We start from the raw sequence: 17,447 nt of genomic DNA, 5'->3' as shown, positions 1-17,447 counted from the left end.
GGTAAAGAAAATGGGTAATATCAGAAATCGGGGATTCATTGGGCTTAGGAGATGTTGCATTCTTCGAATCAAGTTCATTCTCATCTATTCCTCAATCAATGCATTCATTGATCTCCTTGGCAATCTTAAGTGATTGGATCCCAATTCCTTCGCAACCCAATCTCTCTAAGCTTGAACAATTGCCCGATTCTTTGATTTAATTGCTCATGGGAAGAGATGAAGTATGGTCACTGATTATACCACATGTATTTCCAAATCAAAGTGTTGGTAGGATTATATGTCACTATATCCATCCAAACCCCAATTTGGTCCAACATGAGAAAGTAATTCTAGCATGATCTCCTCATCCCTTTTCCAAGGCTCAGAGGAGATCCAATTATGGAGAGTTTCTTTTCCAAGACAACTAACCAATTGATTTAAGATCGAAAGCTTTCTAGTAAATCAAGAGAAAAGAAAGAAGAAGAAGAATGAAAACTATAATTGATCCATCAAATTACAACAGAGCTCCCTAACCCAATAAAAAGTGGTTTAGTTGTTCATAGCTCTAAAAATGGAAGATGATAGAGAAGAGTGCATTCTCTAGTAAACTAGAATTTGCAGGAAAGTAAATATACAGAATGTAGTTCCCAATAATGCCAAGCTTCTTTCTAGTTCAAAACTACTTCCTATACATACTACTCTTCTGATCTTTTAGTTAGCTCTTCAAGTCTTGGATATGGGCCCTTGATCTTTAGTTGAAGCAGTTACAGTCTTTAGTGGGCTAAGCTTTGCTTGCAGAAAGAATGTGAGTCAGGCATGGGAGGACGTTAGTTAGGACGTTAGTGGCGTTAACGTTAGGTGTAAACTTCGGTTCGAAAGCGTTAGTTAACTTTGTCACTAACGTTCCAAACCAATTGATCCACATTAACTTCAACGTTAGTGGTACTAACGTGACCACTAACGTAGCCTCTTAGCCCTTCGCAAACGTTATTGGCACTCACTTTTACCAATAACACTGTTCCTTGTCCCTCTTTCCCACGTTAATGATCCACGTTAGTGTAACTAACGTGGCCCTTAACGTGGGCATGCCAAAGCTCGAGGGGTTAGTGACACTTACCTTTGTCACTAACGCTTCAAAACGCCCCTTCTTCCCACGTTAGTGCTTCACGTTAATGGCATTAACGTGACCACTTACGTGGGTGTGCTTGCCACCTCCAACATTAGTGACAAAGGTGAGTGTCATTAACGTTGGCCTATCATCCCTTGCTCCACGTTACCATTCACGTTAGTGGTCTTAACGTGACCACTAACGTAAGCAATCTTGGCCTTCCCCAGCGTTAGTGACAAAGGTAAGTGTCACTAACGTTGGCCTATCTCTTCTTATTCCACGTTAGAGTTCACGTTAATTGGATTAACGTGACTCTTAACGTGGCTATGTATGGCCCTTTGGAACGTTAGTGGTGTTTACTTTTACCACTAATGTTGGAGCTTCCCTTTCCTTCCATGTTAGTTCCCACGTTAATGTAACTAACGTGGCAACTAACGTGGGTTATGATGGCTTTCGAAGGCGTTATTGATGATAAATTTTCCACTAACGCTTCAAGCTTGCTCCCATTCCACGTTAGTGGTCACGTTAGTGAGACTAACATGGCGGCTAACGTGGCTCTTCTTTGCTTCCTTTGTCCTGAAATCAAACAAACAGGGTGCATCAAAGCTCTGTTCCAAGTCATGAGATCATGCGTCATCCATTTTATCATTCAATTCATGCATAATTCTCATGAAATCATATAAAGTTCACAATGTTTACTTGAATCAAGATGTAAGTGTATTTTTACCCAAAACTTGCTTATTTACTAAGAAAATACATGAAACTACCCTAAAACAGTAAAGAAAAGGTCAGTGAAACTACATTATTCTCGAGTTCATCTAAATCATATATATTGTACTTGGCTATAACCGGTTTCTCTTCCCAATATAACGAAAAACTATGTTAATCATTCTCATCAAGAAAGAAAGGTTAGGCCCCCTTTACAGCTCGGAGTTTGAAAAAGTAATTTTTGAAATCGTGAAAAGATTCATCAAAAATGGAGAAAACCTTCCTACCCTGAACAGCACGAAAGGACAACCAAGCTAACTTTTTGGAACCGAAAGGTTTGGTTAGCACAAAGAGGTAAAAGAAAACTTTAAGGGAAGGTCGGACATCAAGTTCCTGACAAAGAAGTTGGTATATTTTCAAAAAATCCAACAAGTTAGGGTGAAGTTGGGAAGGAGCGACGTTACAAGTCCAGAGGACATTAATCTCAAAGTCGAAAAAAGGAAGTCTAACGTCTAGCTTAGTGAAAAAACAATCATAGGCATAAAAAAAGGGCATTCTGACTTATCTAATGGGAAAAACATACCCTCTCCTCAGGATCAGCTACGACTATCTCATAATTTCTCTCATCCTCCTGACTTTCACACAACCTATGGTGCGTATGGAAGGTCTCGGCATACTCACTATCAAGAACGGGAACAGGAGTAAGAACAGAAATATCTATCCAGATTAGATGAGATGGGACTTTTGTAGACGTTGTGAATGACAGATCGAGACGTAAAGGTATACCTACAAAGACAACAAACAAATTGTCACAAAGAAGCCGGACACCAAACAAAAGAAATTGGGTTTTCAGCAAATAGTGTGGAAAATATGATTTCAAAAGGTTTCTTTTGCACAAGCAATTCAAGAATTAGAAATGGCATCACTTCTGAACTAACAAAAGCAACACCATTTAGGGACAACACAAATCATAGTCCATGGCAACAATCTCATACGGCGACAGTTTCAACAAAACTTCAAGAACAACAAGTATCAACGATGAAAAAGGAAAAGTAAAAAACTTCGTCACCAACAACATTTTAAATCACCATTCAAAATATTATTCAAAACGAAAATACAAGTACCACTCAGAGTAATCGAAAACAGAAAACAAGGGCAAAAGTACCAACCTTGATGAAATGCGAAAAATGGATGGGCGCGTCTAAATATCAAGAAATACGAACGTTCCTCTCCGAAAAAACAAAACAAGATCTTCAAAAGATCCAAGACAGAGAAATCTTGGACTAGAACGACATCACGAAGCAAGAACAAAAGAATAGTAAAGGGTATTTTCTTCTAAGGTGGGAAACAAAGAAAAGTGAGTGATTTCAGAATCAAAAAAGGGTGAAGAAAGAAGGCGCGAGGCTTTTATAAGAAACAAAGGGCAAAAAAGGCATTTCACACCCCTCTTTAAAGCCACGCGCGGATTTCCAGAAAACTGCCGCGTAACGTTCGCCATACCATTAAAAAGGCAACGTTTTAAAATTTCGAAACACGTCGAGTACCCGACCTCCTGGAGGCGACGTACCCAATAATAGAAACTGAAGGCCACAAAATGCCTGGGCCCGACCTCATGAAAGCTCGGACTCAAGCATGAGCACTGTTCATACCCTGACCCACGACAAAGCCATGCCCAATAAGGATAAAAGACCCATCCAAAAAGGATGTCCTCTCCAGACCCATCCAAAAAGGGTGTCCTCTCCAGCTTACCCGACCTCTTAAAGAGGTCAAACGTGGCAAGAAAGGTCTAGTTTTATTTAAACAAGTAATTGCCTTCCCCGAATCTTTCATGCTATCTCTATCTATACTAAAAGATAGATTCCAACAAAATTTCAAGATAAAAGGAAACATTATCCACCATTAAAGTTGGAACTACTTCAAAAGGTGACTATCTATTCTACTATAAATACACTAACATCCCTCAAGTATATTCACACCTCAATATACTAAAAACTTACCTAAAGCCCTTGCTAACTTAATTATCAAAATCTCTTGCAGATACCACTCCCCACCAAAACAAGTCAGTCGCTGCCTCATAAGAAATATGAACCTTATGTTCAAGCCCAAGTCACCATTTCAAATAACCCCATAACAACTCTCATATTTGGGTATAATCAAGAAAACTAAGACATCCTAACATCCAAAGCCTCGTTTGCATTCACAGAATAATAAAATTAAGAAAAAAATTGTTCATTTTTGGATTAGAGACAAAAATGAAAGCAACAAATGTTAGTGTTTTTGACATCGTGTGTGATTTGGATGCAATTAACTTATTTATTCATGTTTGGGGTTTAAAAATAATTTTTAAAATATTGTTGCTCATTGATAAATACAAAATAAACTGGAATAATTTTTAAAATGTTTTTGGAAGCTCCATCAAATGGAGCACTATTTGACAGTTCCACCAATACTTAACCTAAATAGTGACACGACAAAGATCGAAAAGTGGATTTGAATCCCGCTGGAAAGCAAAAGCCTTCTCCTAAGAACACTCACATTTTTGTTCAACTGAGATTTGATTATATCCAAATCAAAGTACAATGAACGTGACTCGTTATAATAGATTGTTAATAATGGAACGCATTCAACATTCCACCTCGCTCCTCAGACCACAATTTAGCACAGATGATGAGGTTTTGCAACTAAGCATTAGGTTTAACCATGAATTACATGTGGAAACGTACCAAAGAATGTTAGAAACATAAACCAACCTAAACGAAAAAATTTCCAAAACAATGTCATTGCTTTTGGGGCTATGAATGGCTGCTGGTCAAGGATGTTATGCACATAAAACATTAAACATGTTTGCCACATGAACCCGCCAATGGTACCATGATGTAATGAACATTTGGGTCTTCTAGTCATCTGTTTATCTCAATACCCGAGGAGCAGGAAATTACTGATGCAGAACAAGAAGGCAAAATGGTGACAAATGACAACGCCATGATTTTTTATTTTAACTTTCATTTTTTGGAGATGGAAGGTTTAACTGATTCTACAACCACCTGTTTTAAAAGAAGAAACGCCAAATTAATATGGTTATTTATAATGTCAACATCTAACTTGATAAATGCATAGAATTTTGAGAGAAAATCACTGATTTAGATTCCGGTCCAAACTGTAAGTGATAGGACAGATAATAAATCAGGCAATACTACTTTTGTTTAGGACCTAGAAGTGTTGAATCAAGTAGTCCGATCTTATGAACAAGTGTATGCCATTGGCACCAGCTACATCACCCAAATACATGATCAGAAGCATTCTTTGAAAGGTGGGATAGAAAACAGCGCTAACTGATCTGAGCCTTTACCATCAAGAAACTCGGATAAAGTATGAAACACTCAAACCTAGGTCCAATACGCCGATGGCTACAATACACAATATATTGGTTCACCAGGAGCAGCAGGTCTAATTATTTTGCAGTCATAGCTTACTGCTTATTGGATAAAACAGCTAAGACCATCAACATAAACCATAATATAAGAGAAAATCTAGTGGTGCAGAGAATATTTGAAGATATTTTTTTTATTAAGACCATTCAAATAAAAACAGCTTTTTGTTTTTTTATTTGTTTATTTTTTACATTTTCTAATTTTCATGAGGAGAACTTGTCAATTTAAGACTGAGGATTAGTCGAAAGCTTTTCTCGTGATCTTACCCTGCCATCATAGGATAACGATGCAAAGATCCATGGTTCACGAGAACTCCAGGTGAGCCCTGTAACATGAACCAATAGTTGGAAATAGAAATCACTAAAGATCGTGAATTTAAGTAAAAGAAGAAGAAATCCCTTACCATAAATGCTGTCTTCATAATCACTATACGTATTGATTAAAGGATCAACCCAATGAGTAGGTGACTCAGTTTGGCTGCAGAAATACATAGGAAAATCAGAAAAATAATATTAGTCATAAAAAAATGTTTAATAATATTTAAAATCAGAAAATGACCTCTCAGTTGATACATCATCATTGCCTAGAGAGACAAGCCACAGGTTCACTGTTGAATCTGTACCAGCACTCTGAAATAGCCACATCATGAAAAACAATTAAACAACCCCATATACAAATGAAAAATAGAAGAGGTCTATTAGCAATTCAGTATCCTTGTGATTGCGTGTGTTGTGCGTATGAAAGAGAGAATGAGAGATAACCAAGATCACTCCGTCATACTCAGGGTTACATTTGACAATCCATGTCCTGGCAATACAATATAGACTGTCTATCAAATGTCTGTTTATTTTGATAAAAGAACAAGCTTATAATGGCATTAAGACATAAGTTATTCGGGCATCAAAATCGTTGATGATAAAGAGTATTTTTTGCATATTATTTTTCATTATCCTTTGTAATATAACTAAGAAATGAAATCAACTCTTCAACTACAGGTGCTAGTTACCAATGCGTATGTCCTGGAAGCTCTTGGATGGGAACTTTTGGTTTTCTTAGATCCCAGATATGTATCCCAGACTCATGTTCTGCAGTAACCTGTACAGATCATAGTCATTCAACTGAATCAATAAGAATGGAATGTGGGTGAATACTACTGTCTCAGAAGTCAGCTGCTCTGTAACTTGAAGTTGCGTAATTCAAATTAAAGTTTATCAAACACATACTATATCGGACACAGATTTTTTAACCATTTTTGAGGAATTGTATAAACACACTTAGCACTTCAACAATGACCACAAAGTTCAAGTCTTACAAGTACGTGCTTCCTTTTAGGGTGATAATCAACACTGCGTACATGGGAGCATTCAATTGAAATAGTCTTCCTGTAATTCAAAGAATCCTATTAATAGACAACAATTCCAAGTGATACTAATTCATACTAAAACTAGTTGCTTGTAGGGGAATATATAACCCTTTCCCTCAACCCACAATAGTGAACTTCAAGTGAAAATAACAGAAAAGGAAGAAATAATTGCAAATGCATTTGCTTTAAAAAAATAAACAAAACCAGCAGATGATGTTTCAACATGCCTAGAATCATGTTACAACATAATTCAAAGCTCCAACAATACTAAACTAACTTTCCTCATTTTTTTAAATAAAACCATGTTTGTGTTCACCATTGTGGAATATTATCACCTATTTAAATACATCAATACAAGAATGAACTATGTTATCTGAACATTACATACCCCATTGCTCTGACATCCCATAGTTGGAGAGATGATTCAAAAGTTGCGGCAACAGAATTCACATCATGTGGATCCCATGCCCCACCAGATATCTTGTGGGGCATGCCAGCTGAATCTTGTGATTGTATCTACATTTTATGTTGGGGGTGCCCGTTAGTCCAACAGTCATTGCACACCATTTGCAAATATGAGATATTTTATATTCACAAATATGAGATATTGTAATCACATGTTACTATGTAAAGCGGATTCTTCAAGGTAATAAAACCATGATTATCGAAGTCCAAACACATTTACATTTAAATACAATGCTATCTAATACCAGTATCCCTAGTAACTTTGTGATATTTAACTTTTATGCAGATGGACTATTAATACAAATAGTGTTTTCCTTTTCCAACCCAAATAATCAAACCATAAAATCAAGGAATCAGAGTCATTTAAAATTACAACTAGGCAGTTAGCAGCAAATATTATGGCTGGCTATGATCAATCACTCTCCTATGAATTACTGATAGACTCTATTGTATAATACGAAATAAGATCCATTATGGACAACATATAAAATTCATTTCTCAGTCATTTTAGGGAGATCCATTTACTGATACACCTATCTTTCATTATTCTTGTTAATTTTTTATATATTTTTTTATTATAATATTTTTCTTCTCAAATTTTTTAAATAAAAAAAATGAGAATAAATTGGATTTTCATAATTTGTTCTAGTTTATCACCAAACAGAATACAAGAACACAATTTTGTGTCTCTGTCCTTTGTGTCTTGTTCTCAGTGTCTTGTCTTGTCCTCTTCTCAAAAACAAGCGCAGCCTAACTTATTATAACAAGTGATGGTAACTTGGATAACAATGACATGTGGTTCAGTGTGAATATGACATTTTCTTATGCATGCATGCGTCACAAACTTCAAATACGTAGTGTGAACTTCATACTTGTGCAGTTTTCTTGGAAGCATCTAGACTCCACAAGTAGAGGTTCTCCTCATCGATGCTGATCAATTTATCATGCCTTCCAGATGGCCACCAGAGAATACTGTTTGGTAGTGAATTTTCAGTAAGGATTGGGAAGACAAAATAAAATAGCGTATCATATTCAGAGAGTAATGCGCATACATTAGACAAGAACGACAACCCTTCCAGGACATAGCGAAAAAGGGAAGTCCAATACTTACTGTAAACTTAGAGTTATAATATCTTCCTTAAGAACAACTGTTAACTATTTTATCCTCAAAAATTTCTTCAACATCTTTAGATAATTACCAAAACAGAGTAATGACTTCATATATAACACCAGCACTGGAAGTTCAAAATATTAAATTACATCACTTCCTATCAGATAAATCAAAATCAGCATATGGGGAATCGCAAACTTACCATTTAATCTTACCAGCATGACCGTCTAGCGATGTAATTTTTTCTAACTGAGGCGAATTCAACTCACCATATAACTCAGGGATCTGCCATATTGCTGCTCCATAAGTTTCACCTTAACGAACAAAAAAGAATAGTCATAAACCAGTCTAACTGTGGATGCTAACACGATGCATAAACTATCTCAACTCTCAAGCTCACAAAACACGCAAAAAACGCACATACTTTGAAAATGTTTTTCAATGTGAAGTAAATAAGTCGTAAAACACAGTCGATTACCGTTAGAGTAAACGGTTGAGAAGATCCGTTGATCGAAAGGACATGAGACAAGGTCCCAAATCTCATTCGGATGCGAAAACAATCCTTCACAGAACAATTCAGTTCCACTCGATGAAAGCCGAATCAGATGAACCTACAAAACAAAAGAATGAGAAACAAGTTGAAATTGGAGTCACATGTCAATGAGAAAGTGAAAGACGAAAATTAAGCATATTATTACCTCATTTTCTTCTTTGAGGCTGAGAGTGCCAGCCAGAAAGGTAGTGTGATCCGTGTCTGCCTTTACATCCGAAATGCATCGAGCCTATGCATGTTACGAGAAGTGGATAACAATTTAGATCAATGGAGATTGAGAATCATAAATATTTTAGGGTTTTTGGTGAAGTTGACCTGATATTTTAGACCGTATCCGATGCCTGATGATGCACCTTGCATTGCTCTTGCTTCTTGCTCCTCCGGATGCTGAATCTTCCACTTTGCTAGCTCATTGCACACACAGTTCAGAGTTCAGTAGAGGTGTTTACGGTACAATTTGGTTTGGTTTTTGGAGGAAGAACCATCCGATCCAATCGTACAAAAAATGTTCAGTTTGGTTTGGTTCGGTTTTATATCTGAGGTCAACCAAACCAAACCAAATGTAATTGGATTGGTTTGGTTCAGTTTTTAAATTAATTCAGAAAAAATTCCATGTCCTACACCAATTCTATTGTTTTAACACTGTACAAAGATCACGGCAATACAGTGGCCAAGGCCAAAAACAATAGGAGAAAATGTGCAACTGCATTGATTTTGAACTGAACACAAACATTTGTTGTCACTAAAATGCAAGCAAATGGCTATTCAGGCTATACAGCAAATTGAAAATGCAAGCATGTCACTGAAATGGAAAATGTTTTAGTTGCATTGAACGGCTATACAGGCTATACAGCAATTTGTTGCATCTAAATAGGCAATTACCTCAGTTCTTAGCTTGAATGGCTTTTGGCTAGTGACTTTCAGCTGCTGTGTCTTCGTCCACCTGCTTCCCCCAAAGGTGCTAGTTGATTCCAAGCACTGAAAGGTAAATCCATTCAATTCAAATTTGAAAACCCTCATTTATGAATCAAATCATTTTTTGCTCAAAAAAGGTAACCAAACCAAAAGACTTACATTTCTTCTGCTTCTTCTACCGCATTAGAAGTGCTGTTAGATACACTGCAGTTTGAATAAAAAGTATAACAAACATGAACACAAACAAATAAATGCTACCATGTAAAGTTTTTACACACACATCTACCCATTTATAGATACATAAATCAGAACAAAAAACCAGAAAAAGAGGCACTGGACTTGTTGTCAATTTTGTTTCATCATGTTCCTAAAACAGCACAAACAAAATTTCACATGATTTTTTTTCAGCATATAAGGGTTAGGGAAAAAATTTTTATTGATGTGTTTTATGTATTTTTCATGTTCATTTTGGAAAGATAGAACAGAAGGCCAGAACGGAACACAAACCATAGAATAATAGAACAGAACAGAATCGAACCAACTACTACCTGAGGCTCCATTCCGGATGCAGGGGATGCGCGCGGAAACGGCGGAGATGGACGGCCGAAAAGGGGATTGCAATCGGAAGCCGGACGGAAGCTGCGACGTCTGGAGTCTGGGCTGCGTTGCGACGCAAACGGCGAACGGAAAATACGACGGCTGGACTACTGCGTTTGAGTGAGTGATAGAGAGTGAGGTACGAGGCTGAGGAAGGAATTAGGGTTCGCAGGGGCATTTTTGAGACTATAAATTTTTACGGTTTGGTCTGGTTCAAGTCTTTAATTTCATAACAAAACCAAACCGAACCAATAGAAAAATTGTAAAAAAGAAATTAAAAGACTGATTGGTTTGTGAAAACGTCTTCTGTTCTTATTTTTTGTTTTTTGTTGGTTGAAAATGAATTTCATGTTCAATTTTTCATATTTAAAAAAGCGCGATTAATTTATGAAAATTGAACTCGTTTTCAAACGTTGAAAATAATAAAAATATATTTTAACATTAATTTTATAATATAAAATTATATTTTTATTAAAAGTTACTTTTATATATTTAATTTTTTATTAAGTTAATAATTAATTTTTGTAAAATGTCAAATAGAAAATAATTATTATCTTAATTTTCCAATGTTGTAGTGTTTGTTAGATAGAAGAACATAAGTAGACAACATGTCCTTAGCAGAAGAACATAGTTTATAGTTGTAAAAATTGGACTGATTGAATTGTTGGACTGAAAAATCGATAAATCAACCTTAAAATCAGTTCGAACAGAATATAAGACTAAATAAAGAAAGAATCGTTGAAAATCGATTTGATCCGACTAGTTTTAATAAAAATGGTGAACTGGTGAGTTTTAAGAAATCCGAACTGATTCAAATTTATTTTTTTAAAAACTCCCTTTAAAACAACGTCGTTTTAAATTTTAAGGAAAAATAAAAAGAAAACCCTTATCCAACTCACTCTCTCACTTTGAAACGGGCCAAACGGTAGAAGACCTCAATGCAGCGACTTCACCTTCTCACTTTCACAAAGCCGCCGTCGCCAACACTGCACGTCATTGTCTCCTTTGCGTCACCTCGCCAACTCCTGCATCACCTCACCAGCTCTTGCGTCATCTGTAGGCTGGCAATGGATAGGTATGGTTTGGACTCTTCTTTTAACTTTAAGTTCTTGCAACATAAAATTACAAATAGCATGATCATCAAGTTCTTAATCTTCTAATAATACAAAGAGCATGGGTTATTCAGCCACGGGTTGGCTCCTCGACTTTTTGGAACCTAAAATGCTAATGTGTCAACTCCTCATTTTTTTTGAAATAAAGTTAAAGGATAGCGGGTAGCATCTTTTGCTATCACGTATAACCCAATCTCTATTTCAAACCCTAATTTTGAGAGTCTCTCCATGGCTCCCTCTTTCTCTCTCTTGCTCTCGCCCCATCCCGAACCCAACTTCTTCGACAAATGTTGGAAAGCCGGTATTCATTTCCCCAGGATTGAGCACAAGCAACGGTAGATCTAGACAGCGACAGTTCGATGTGCGACAAGGGAGTGAGCAGACAAGCGACGGTCAGAAAGGAATGACGCAATGACGAGCAATGGGAGAATGAAGTCTCAAAGAGGGGAGAAGGACTATAGTGGGGACGAGGAGGGCTCAAGGGGAAGTGGCTTCTTTCTCTGAGCTGGTAAGAGTGACGTCTCGGTGGTGTGTTCTCTCTCTGTCTTCCTACTGCCTTTGACGTTCTCGGTTGCAGTAAGTCCTGAAACAAATGCTTGCTCACCTGAACACATATTAGATCTCAGATATTTTGTTAGGGCTCGAGGGGAACTGGCTTCTCTCTCTAAGCCGGTGAGAGTGACATCTCAGTGGTGGACTCTCTCTCTCTCTCTCTCTCTCTCTCTCTCTCTCCCTCTCTCTCCTTCTAACACTCTCGGTTGCGGTGAGTTCTAAAACAAATGCTTGCTCATCTGAACACATATTAGATCTCAAATATTTTGTTGCAAATAATTATGAATTAACTATTTTATTAAGTCTGATTTGTTAGTGTATGGTGATTATGAATCATTAGCGTGTTATTTAGGGTTTTTTATTTTGTTAGGTTTTTTATTTTGTTTAGGGTTTTTTATTACTATTTCTTCTTTCATTTCTGAGCATGATGTTCACATGGATTTTTTTATGTTTGTTGTTTGCTGCAAATGGTGAGGAGTGACAGATTTTAGATCAGGTAAGATTGCGAGTATAGTATCTTCATAGAAGGACTGTGAAGGAAGATCTCAGAAAAATTTTCATTAAGATTATCGAAAGGTGTTGACAATGACCGAATGTAAGTTTATCTCACTGATATCAAGTGAGATGCGCTAGGTGTTTATTAGAAACGTTTCTTTTTTTATTTCTAATTTTTTTAATTGTTATTTGTTTGTTTAATGCATTGGTTTATTGGATGGTATTCTTTGCGAGGATTGGAAGGGTTGAGATAGTAAGGCCTCTACTTTGGTAAAGCTCTTCATTTTAACTGTTTGTGTAATCTCTTTGGATTTGTATAATTATCATAACCTGAGAAAAAAATTGATGGCATGACGTATTTGTATCATTTTTTTTGTGTATAATTGACTTTAACTTTGGTTTTCTTAAAGATTTGTTCTTAAAAATAAAAATATATTGCTGCTTGGGTTAAAAAAATGGAAGTTTAATATTTTTGAATTCTGAACTGATTTGATGAGAAATTTTGGATTAAATCTACAGTTTTGTCATCTGTGACGTGTTAATCGTGTAATTTTGGGTTTGTGTCATTCTTATTATCCATTTGTTTTATAGGTGGCTTTTTATTTTCTTCTAGATCTATATGAATTTAGTGTTATTTTAGTTGCAATCATTTTTAACATATGGTTATGTTTATTTGATCAATTGTGTTTTCTTTTATATTGGTAAAGGAATTGACCTTAGCTTTGCGTTGCTTAAGGATTTCATTTTATTCAAATTCTATATAAATTCAATGTTATTTTAGTTGGAATCATTTTTGTATATGGTTATGTTTATTGATCCATTTTGTTTCCTTAGGATTTTATTCGATGTGTTTTGAGTAAATACACATGAACTAATTGTTCTTTGTTTTTTTTTTATATTGAGGTCCAACTATGCTGATCCTGAAGTGCCGCTCTTGAAAAAGTGGGCTGAACACAACATAAGTCCTTTAATTCCAAATGTTTGTTCATCCAAACAAGTTAGATATAAGATATCGAATGTATCATCAAAGTGTCTTTTAGGTTTCTTTGATTTTTTTAAATAAATATTAATGTACTATTATTTATACTAAAATTTGTTGGTATATGAAGATGTTATATGAGATCAATAGTGGATCCTATTGGATTCTGATATGAGATTGGATCCCAGTTCTACTGAAAACGAAATGGGGTCAGAAAGTCTGCAAGAAGGTTAAGTTACTTTTTTAAAATGTTTGTAAATTTTAAGAGTTTACTTTCTAGGTAACTTATTCTTTTGGAGACATTGTTTGGTATCTCCTTTTTGAGTTTTGATCATGGAGTTTGTTAAAGGTCTTGATTTTAACTGTTTATGTGATCTCTTCATATTTGTATCTTTAGCATAATCTAAAAAAAAAAGAAATTGATGTCATGACAAATCTGTATCATTATCTTGTGTATAATTGACTTTAGCTTTGTTTTGCTTGAAGATTTTATCTTAAAAATAAAATCCCACTTTCTTCCAACAACCAAATTGATTCAACCTCCAACTTCCCATTTAGTTAAGTGATTTCAGGTTTAGAAGGCAAAGATTGGATTGGGAGAATGAAGAAAAAGCATGTAAAAATGGAGAACTCATGAAGAAATGAAAGAACTGCTAAGTTGTCAATCCTGACCTCTTTGTACTTAATCGATCATAACCTGAGCTACAAAGGTCCAAATGAGGTGGTTTTAGTTGCGTTGGAAAGCTAACATCCGGGGCTTCAAAATGATATAAAATTTCCTATAGTTTCCTGGCGTTTATAGATGCATACGCATCATTCTGCGCGCACGCATCGCATGATCAGCGTGGGCCATTTAGAGCAACTTGTGGCCAGCGATTTCTAGCTCATTTTGGGCCCAATCAAATCCATTTCTGATGCTATTGAACCCAAGGATTGAAGGGGGATGAACCAAGTAGTGTTAGTGGGAGTTTTCACCATGTTTTAGGTTAGAATTCTAGAGAGAGAAGCTCTCTCTTCTCTCTAGAATTAGGTTAGATTAGATTCAAATCTCTTCTTAGATCTAGGTTTTGATTCTTGTTTTCATCTACTTTTCCTTTCAATTTCTTGTTGCTACATCTTTACTCTTTTAGTTCCTTTTGTTAATTTCTTATTTTAGTCATTTTCATGTTCATGCACTTTTGTTCTCTTTGATTTCAATTAATGCAATTTATGTTTTATGTTCCTTTATTGTTTAATTGCTTTGTTCTTGTTATTTCCTTGCATTTGGTAGTGTTAGGTTTTATATTTCTTTTCATTTTACTATGCTTTTCTTTTATGCCTTCCAAGTATTTGATAAAATTCTTGATTGGGTTTTAGTGTAGACTTTTCTCCTCTTGTCTTGTGTTGAGTAATTGGAGACTCTTGAGTTATCAAACTCTTTTGTTGATTGATAATTGGAAGTTGCTAGTTGACTTGAATTTCACTAAAGCTAGTCTTTCACTATGATTTGACTAGGACTTGTAGACTCAAGTTGATTATATCCACTTGACTTTCCTTTATAGTTAGAGATTAACTAAGTGGAGCAATGGACAATTCTTATCACAATTGATGATGATAATGAGGATAGGACTTCTAATTCTCATTCCTTGCTAAGAGCTTTCTTAGTTATTAGCTTATTTCTCTTGTTATTTACATTCCTTGTCTCTTATTATAAAAACCCTAAAACATTCCTTCATAGCCAATAACAAAACACTTCATTGTAATTCCTAGGGAGATGACCCGAGGTTTAAATACTTCGGTTATTATTTTTATTGGGGTTTGTTACTTGTGACAACCAAATTTTTGCATGAGAGGATTATTTGTTAGTTTAGAAACTATACTTGCAACGAGAATTTATTTGTGAAATTCTATAACATCAAAATTTCACTCATCAGAATGGTGTTGTTGCCGGGGAATTGCAATGGTGTTATGTCATTGGCTATTGTGAATATGTTCATATTGTGAATATCTTGCTTGTTGGCTATTTCTTAGTTGTTGCTAGTTTTAGGAGTTTTCTTCCATTATTTCTTAGTAGCTTTTGATTTTATTTTGTCTTTTCACTATGAATTCTCATCACTTTGGCTATGAGTGTGGTTACAATTATGTTATAAGGAATGGAAGCTTCAATGAGGATGTGCATCAAGGATGGAACAATCAGAGATGGGAGGAGCCTCAAGGGATTGATCAACATTCTTGGTAACAACCTCCTCCAGTTTCTCCTAGGTATAATTGAATCCCTAATGCATATCAATCCAATGGCTATGGTGAACCTCCTTGTGACTATCAACAACCATATGCCTATGAACCTCATCCTCAACATAGCCCTCAATCATACTCACAAGCCTCCTTCTACCAAACACCTCCCTATGACCCTCATCCATCATATAACCAATCACCTTTACCTCATCCTTGTGACCATTATGAGAGAAAACCCATAAAACCACCCACATTCCAATACAATTACTCCCAAGGACCACAAATTCCATACACACCACCTCTATACCCTTACCAAGAAGAACCAATTTCCCATCATGAACCCTTCCTCCAAAACAATAAACTCTCCTATGCACTCCAATCCCTAATAGATGAAACCTTTGGCCCTATTCTTCAAGGGCAAGAAGAGATGAAAAGGGAGGTACTAGAATTCATGGCCGCCTTGACCGAGGTAGTAAACAGATTAGCCTCTCAATGCTTGAACACTCAAAGTACTCCCATAGCCATATGCGGAGAATCAAATGAAGAGCATAGCATGAAGGATAGATTGGAAACTCCGGTGGAAAATGAGGAATGTTGCTTTGTGTTAGAACAATTGGAGGAAGCTATGATTCTTGAAGAAGAGGAAGAAGTGGTTGAAGACTTAGGAGATGCGGAACCTCTATGGGAATCTAGAGAGAAAGAAAACCCTCCAAGAAGATTGAACTTGATGTTGAGGAGGAAAGTGCACAACCTCCAAGGCATATTCCATATGAAGAATTGGACGGGTTAGAGCAAGAATTGAGTTCCCATGGCAATGAAGATCAAGCATCAAATCTTAGTGGTGAAGAATCCTTTGAACTTGAAGAACCTTCTCCCAGTGAATTTGAAAGTGTTGTGGAGGTAGACTTCTCTCACCCTCCCAATTATGGTTTTAGTAAGGGAAAAGAGTTAGATAAAATTGATGAACAAAGGATTGAATTAGAGAAATCTTGTGAAGAGGTTGTAGAACCTATGCACAATTACTCAAGAGGGGGGGTGAATTGAGTATTGCAACAACAATTAATCTTTTTACGAAAGTTAAAGACAATATACAAAAAGTGTTATTGTACTAGTATTTTTCCAAGAGCTTAACTCAATTGCTAAGCATTTATAAGGAGCTTTTACTTTCCAATAGACACCAACTCAAATAAATTGATCAAGCTTTTCACCAATCGGACTTAAGCCACTCCTTAAGTACTTACGAAGCTACTTTTCGATCACAATTTATTTGCTCAAAGGTAAAAGACAATAATATTGAAGAGATGAGTTTGGAGAGATGCAAACGCTATTTAGAGTGGTTCGGCACAATCCTTGTCCTACGTCCACTTTCTTTCTCAATCACAATTGAGAAGTTCCACTATTGCCAAGCTTCAAGGTGCTCGCGCAAAACCTTTTACAATCCGAGTCCTTAGTTTCTAACACCTCACGGTATATGATCACCACTCGTATACTAACCCACTCCACTTAGAGATACCTTCTCTAAGATTTGCCTTGAGTACTTAGTATACCTCTTTGGTATCCTCACCGACTATAGTGTTTATAACTCTTGACTCAACCTTGGAGATCACACTCCAATTTACAAAGTGTACAAGAAAACAATTCTCAAAGAATTGTTGAGATGAAATGAGTACTCTCTAGAAGAGTGTATGATTACAAGTTTAGCACTATTGAACCAATTGATATTGCTCTCTCAAAAAATGTGTAGAATGAAAGAATATGAACAAGATAGTTTCCAAATACTCAAAAATTGGTGAAATAAGGCTTCAATCCATCTATTCATAGATTCCCCAAACCTTAGAAACGTTGGGAAATTAATGGGATGGAGC

General features: G+C 36.0%; 1 protein-coding gene across 2 annotated transcripts; it reads right to left on the bottom strand.

Annotated features, from left to right (window-relative positions):
- Positions 1 to 4,396: 4,396 nt before the first annotated feature.
- Positions 4,397 to 10,391, bottom strand: LOC107487219 (WD repeat-containing protein DWA2). 2 transcript variants are annotated; one of them, XM_016107836.3, is made up of 16 exons: positions 10,182 to 10,391; positions 9,793 to 9,837; positions 9,601 to 9,696; positions 9,034 to 9,122; positions 8,864 to 8,947; positions 8,644 to 8,776; positions 8,368 to 8,479; positions 7,927 to 8,026; positions 6,978 to 7,105; positions 6,539 to 6,608; positions 6,233 to 6,321; positions 5,988 to 6,033; positions 5,785 to 5,855; positions 5,630 to 5,703; positions 5,493 to 5,551; positions 4,397 to 4,839 (listed from the first exon to the last, which is right to left on the bottom strand). In XM_016107836.3, exons 4-16 carry the CDS (start codon positions 9,076 to 9,078, stop codon positions 4,798 to 4,800), a joined length of 1,053 nt encoding a protein of 350 aa, XP_015963322.1. In that variant the 5' UTR covers positions 9,079 to 9,122; positions 9,601 to 9,696; positions 9,793 to 9,837; positions 10,182 to 10,391; the 3' UTR covers positions 4,397 to 4,797. The 2 variants fall into 2 exon arrangements, with proteins under 2 accessions (XP_015963322.1, XP_015963329.1); XM_016107843.3 differs by having other exon boundaries at positions 9,034 to 9,117.
- Positions 10,392 to 17,447: the final 7,056 nt, after the last annotated feature.

This window comes from Arachis duranensis, chromosome 1 (assembly GCF_000817695.3).
Source record: "Arachis duranensis cultivar V14167 chromosome 1, aradu.V14167.gnm2.J7QH, whole genome shotgun sequence".
Lineage (NCBI taxonomy): Eukaryota > Viridiplantae > Streptophyta > Magnoliopsida > Fabales > Fabaceae > Arachis > Arachis duranensis.
This window is presented reverse-complemented; position numbering and strand designations above follow the sequence as displayed.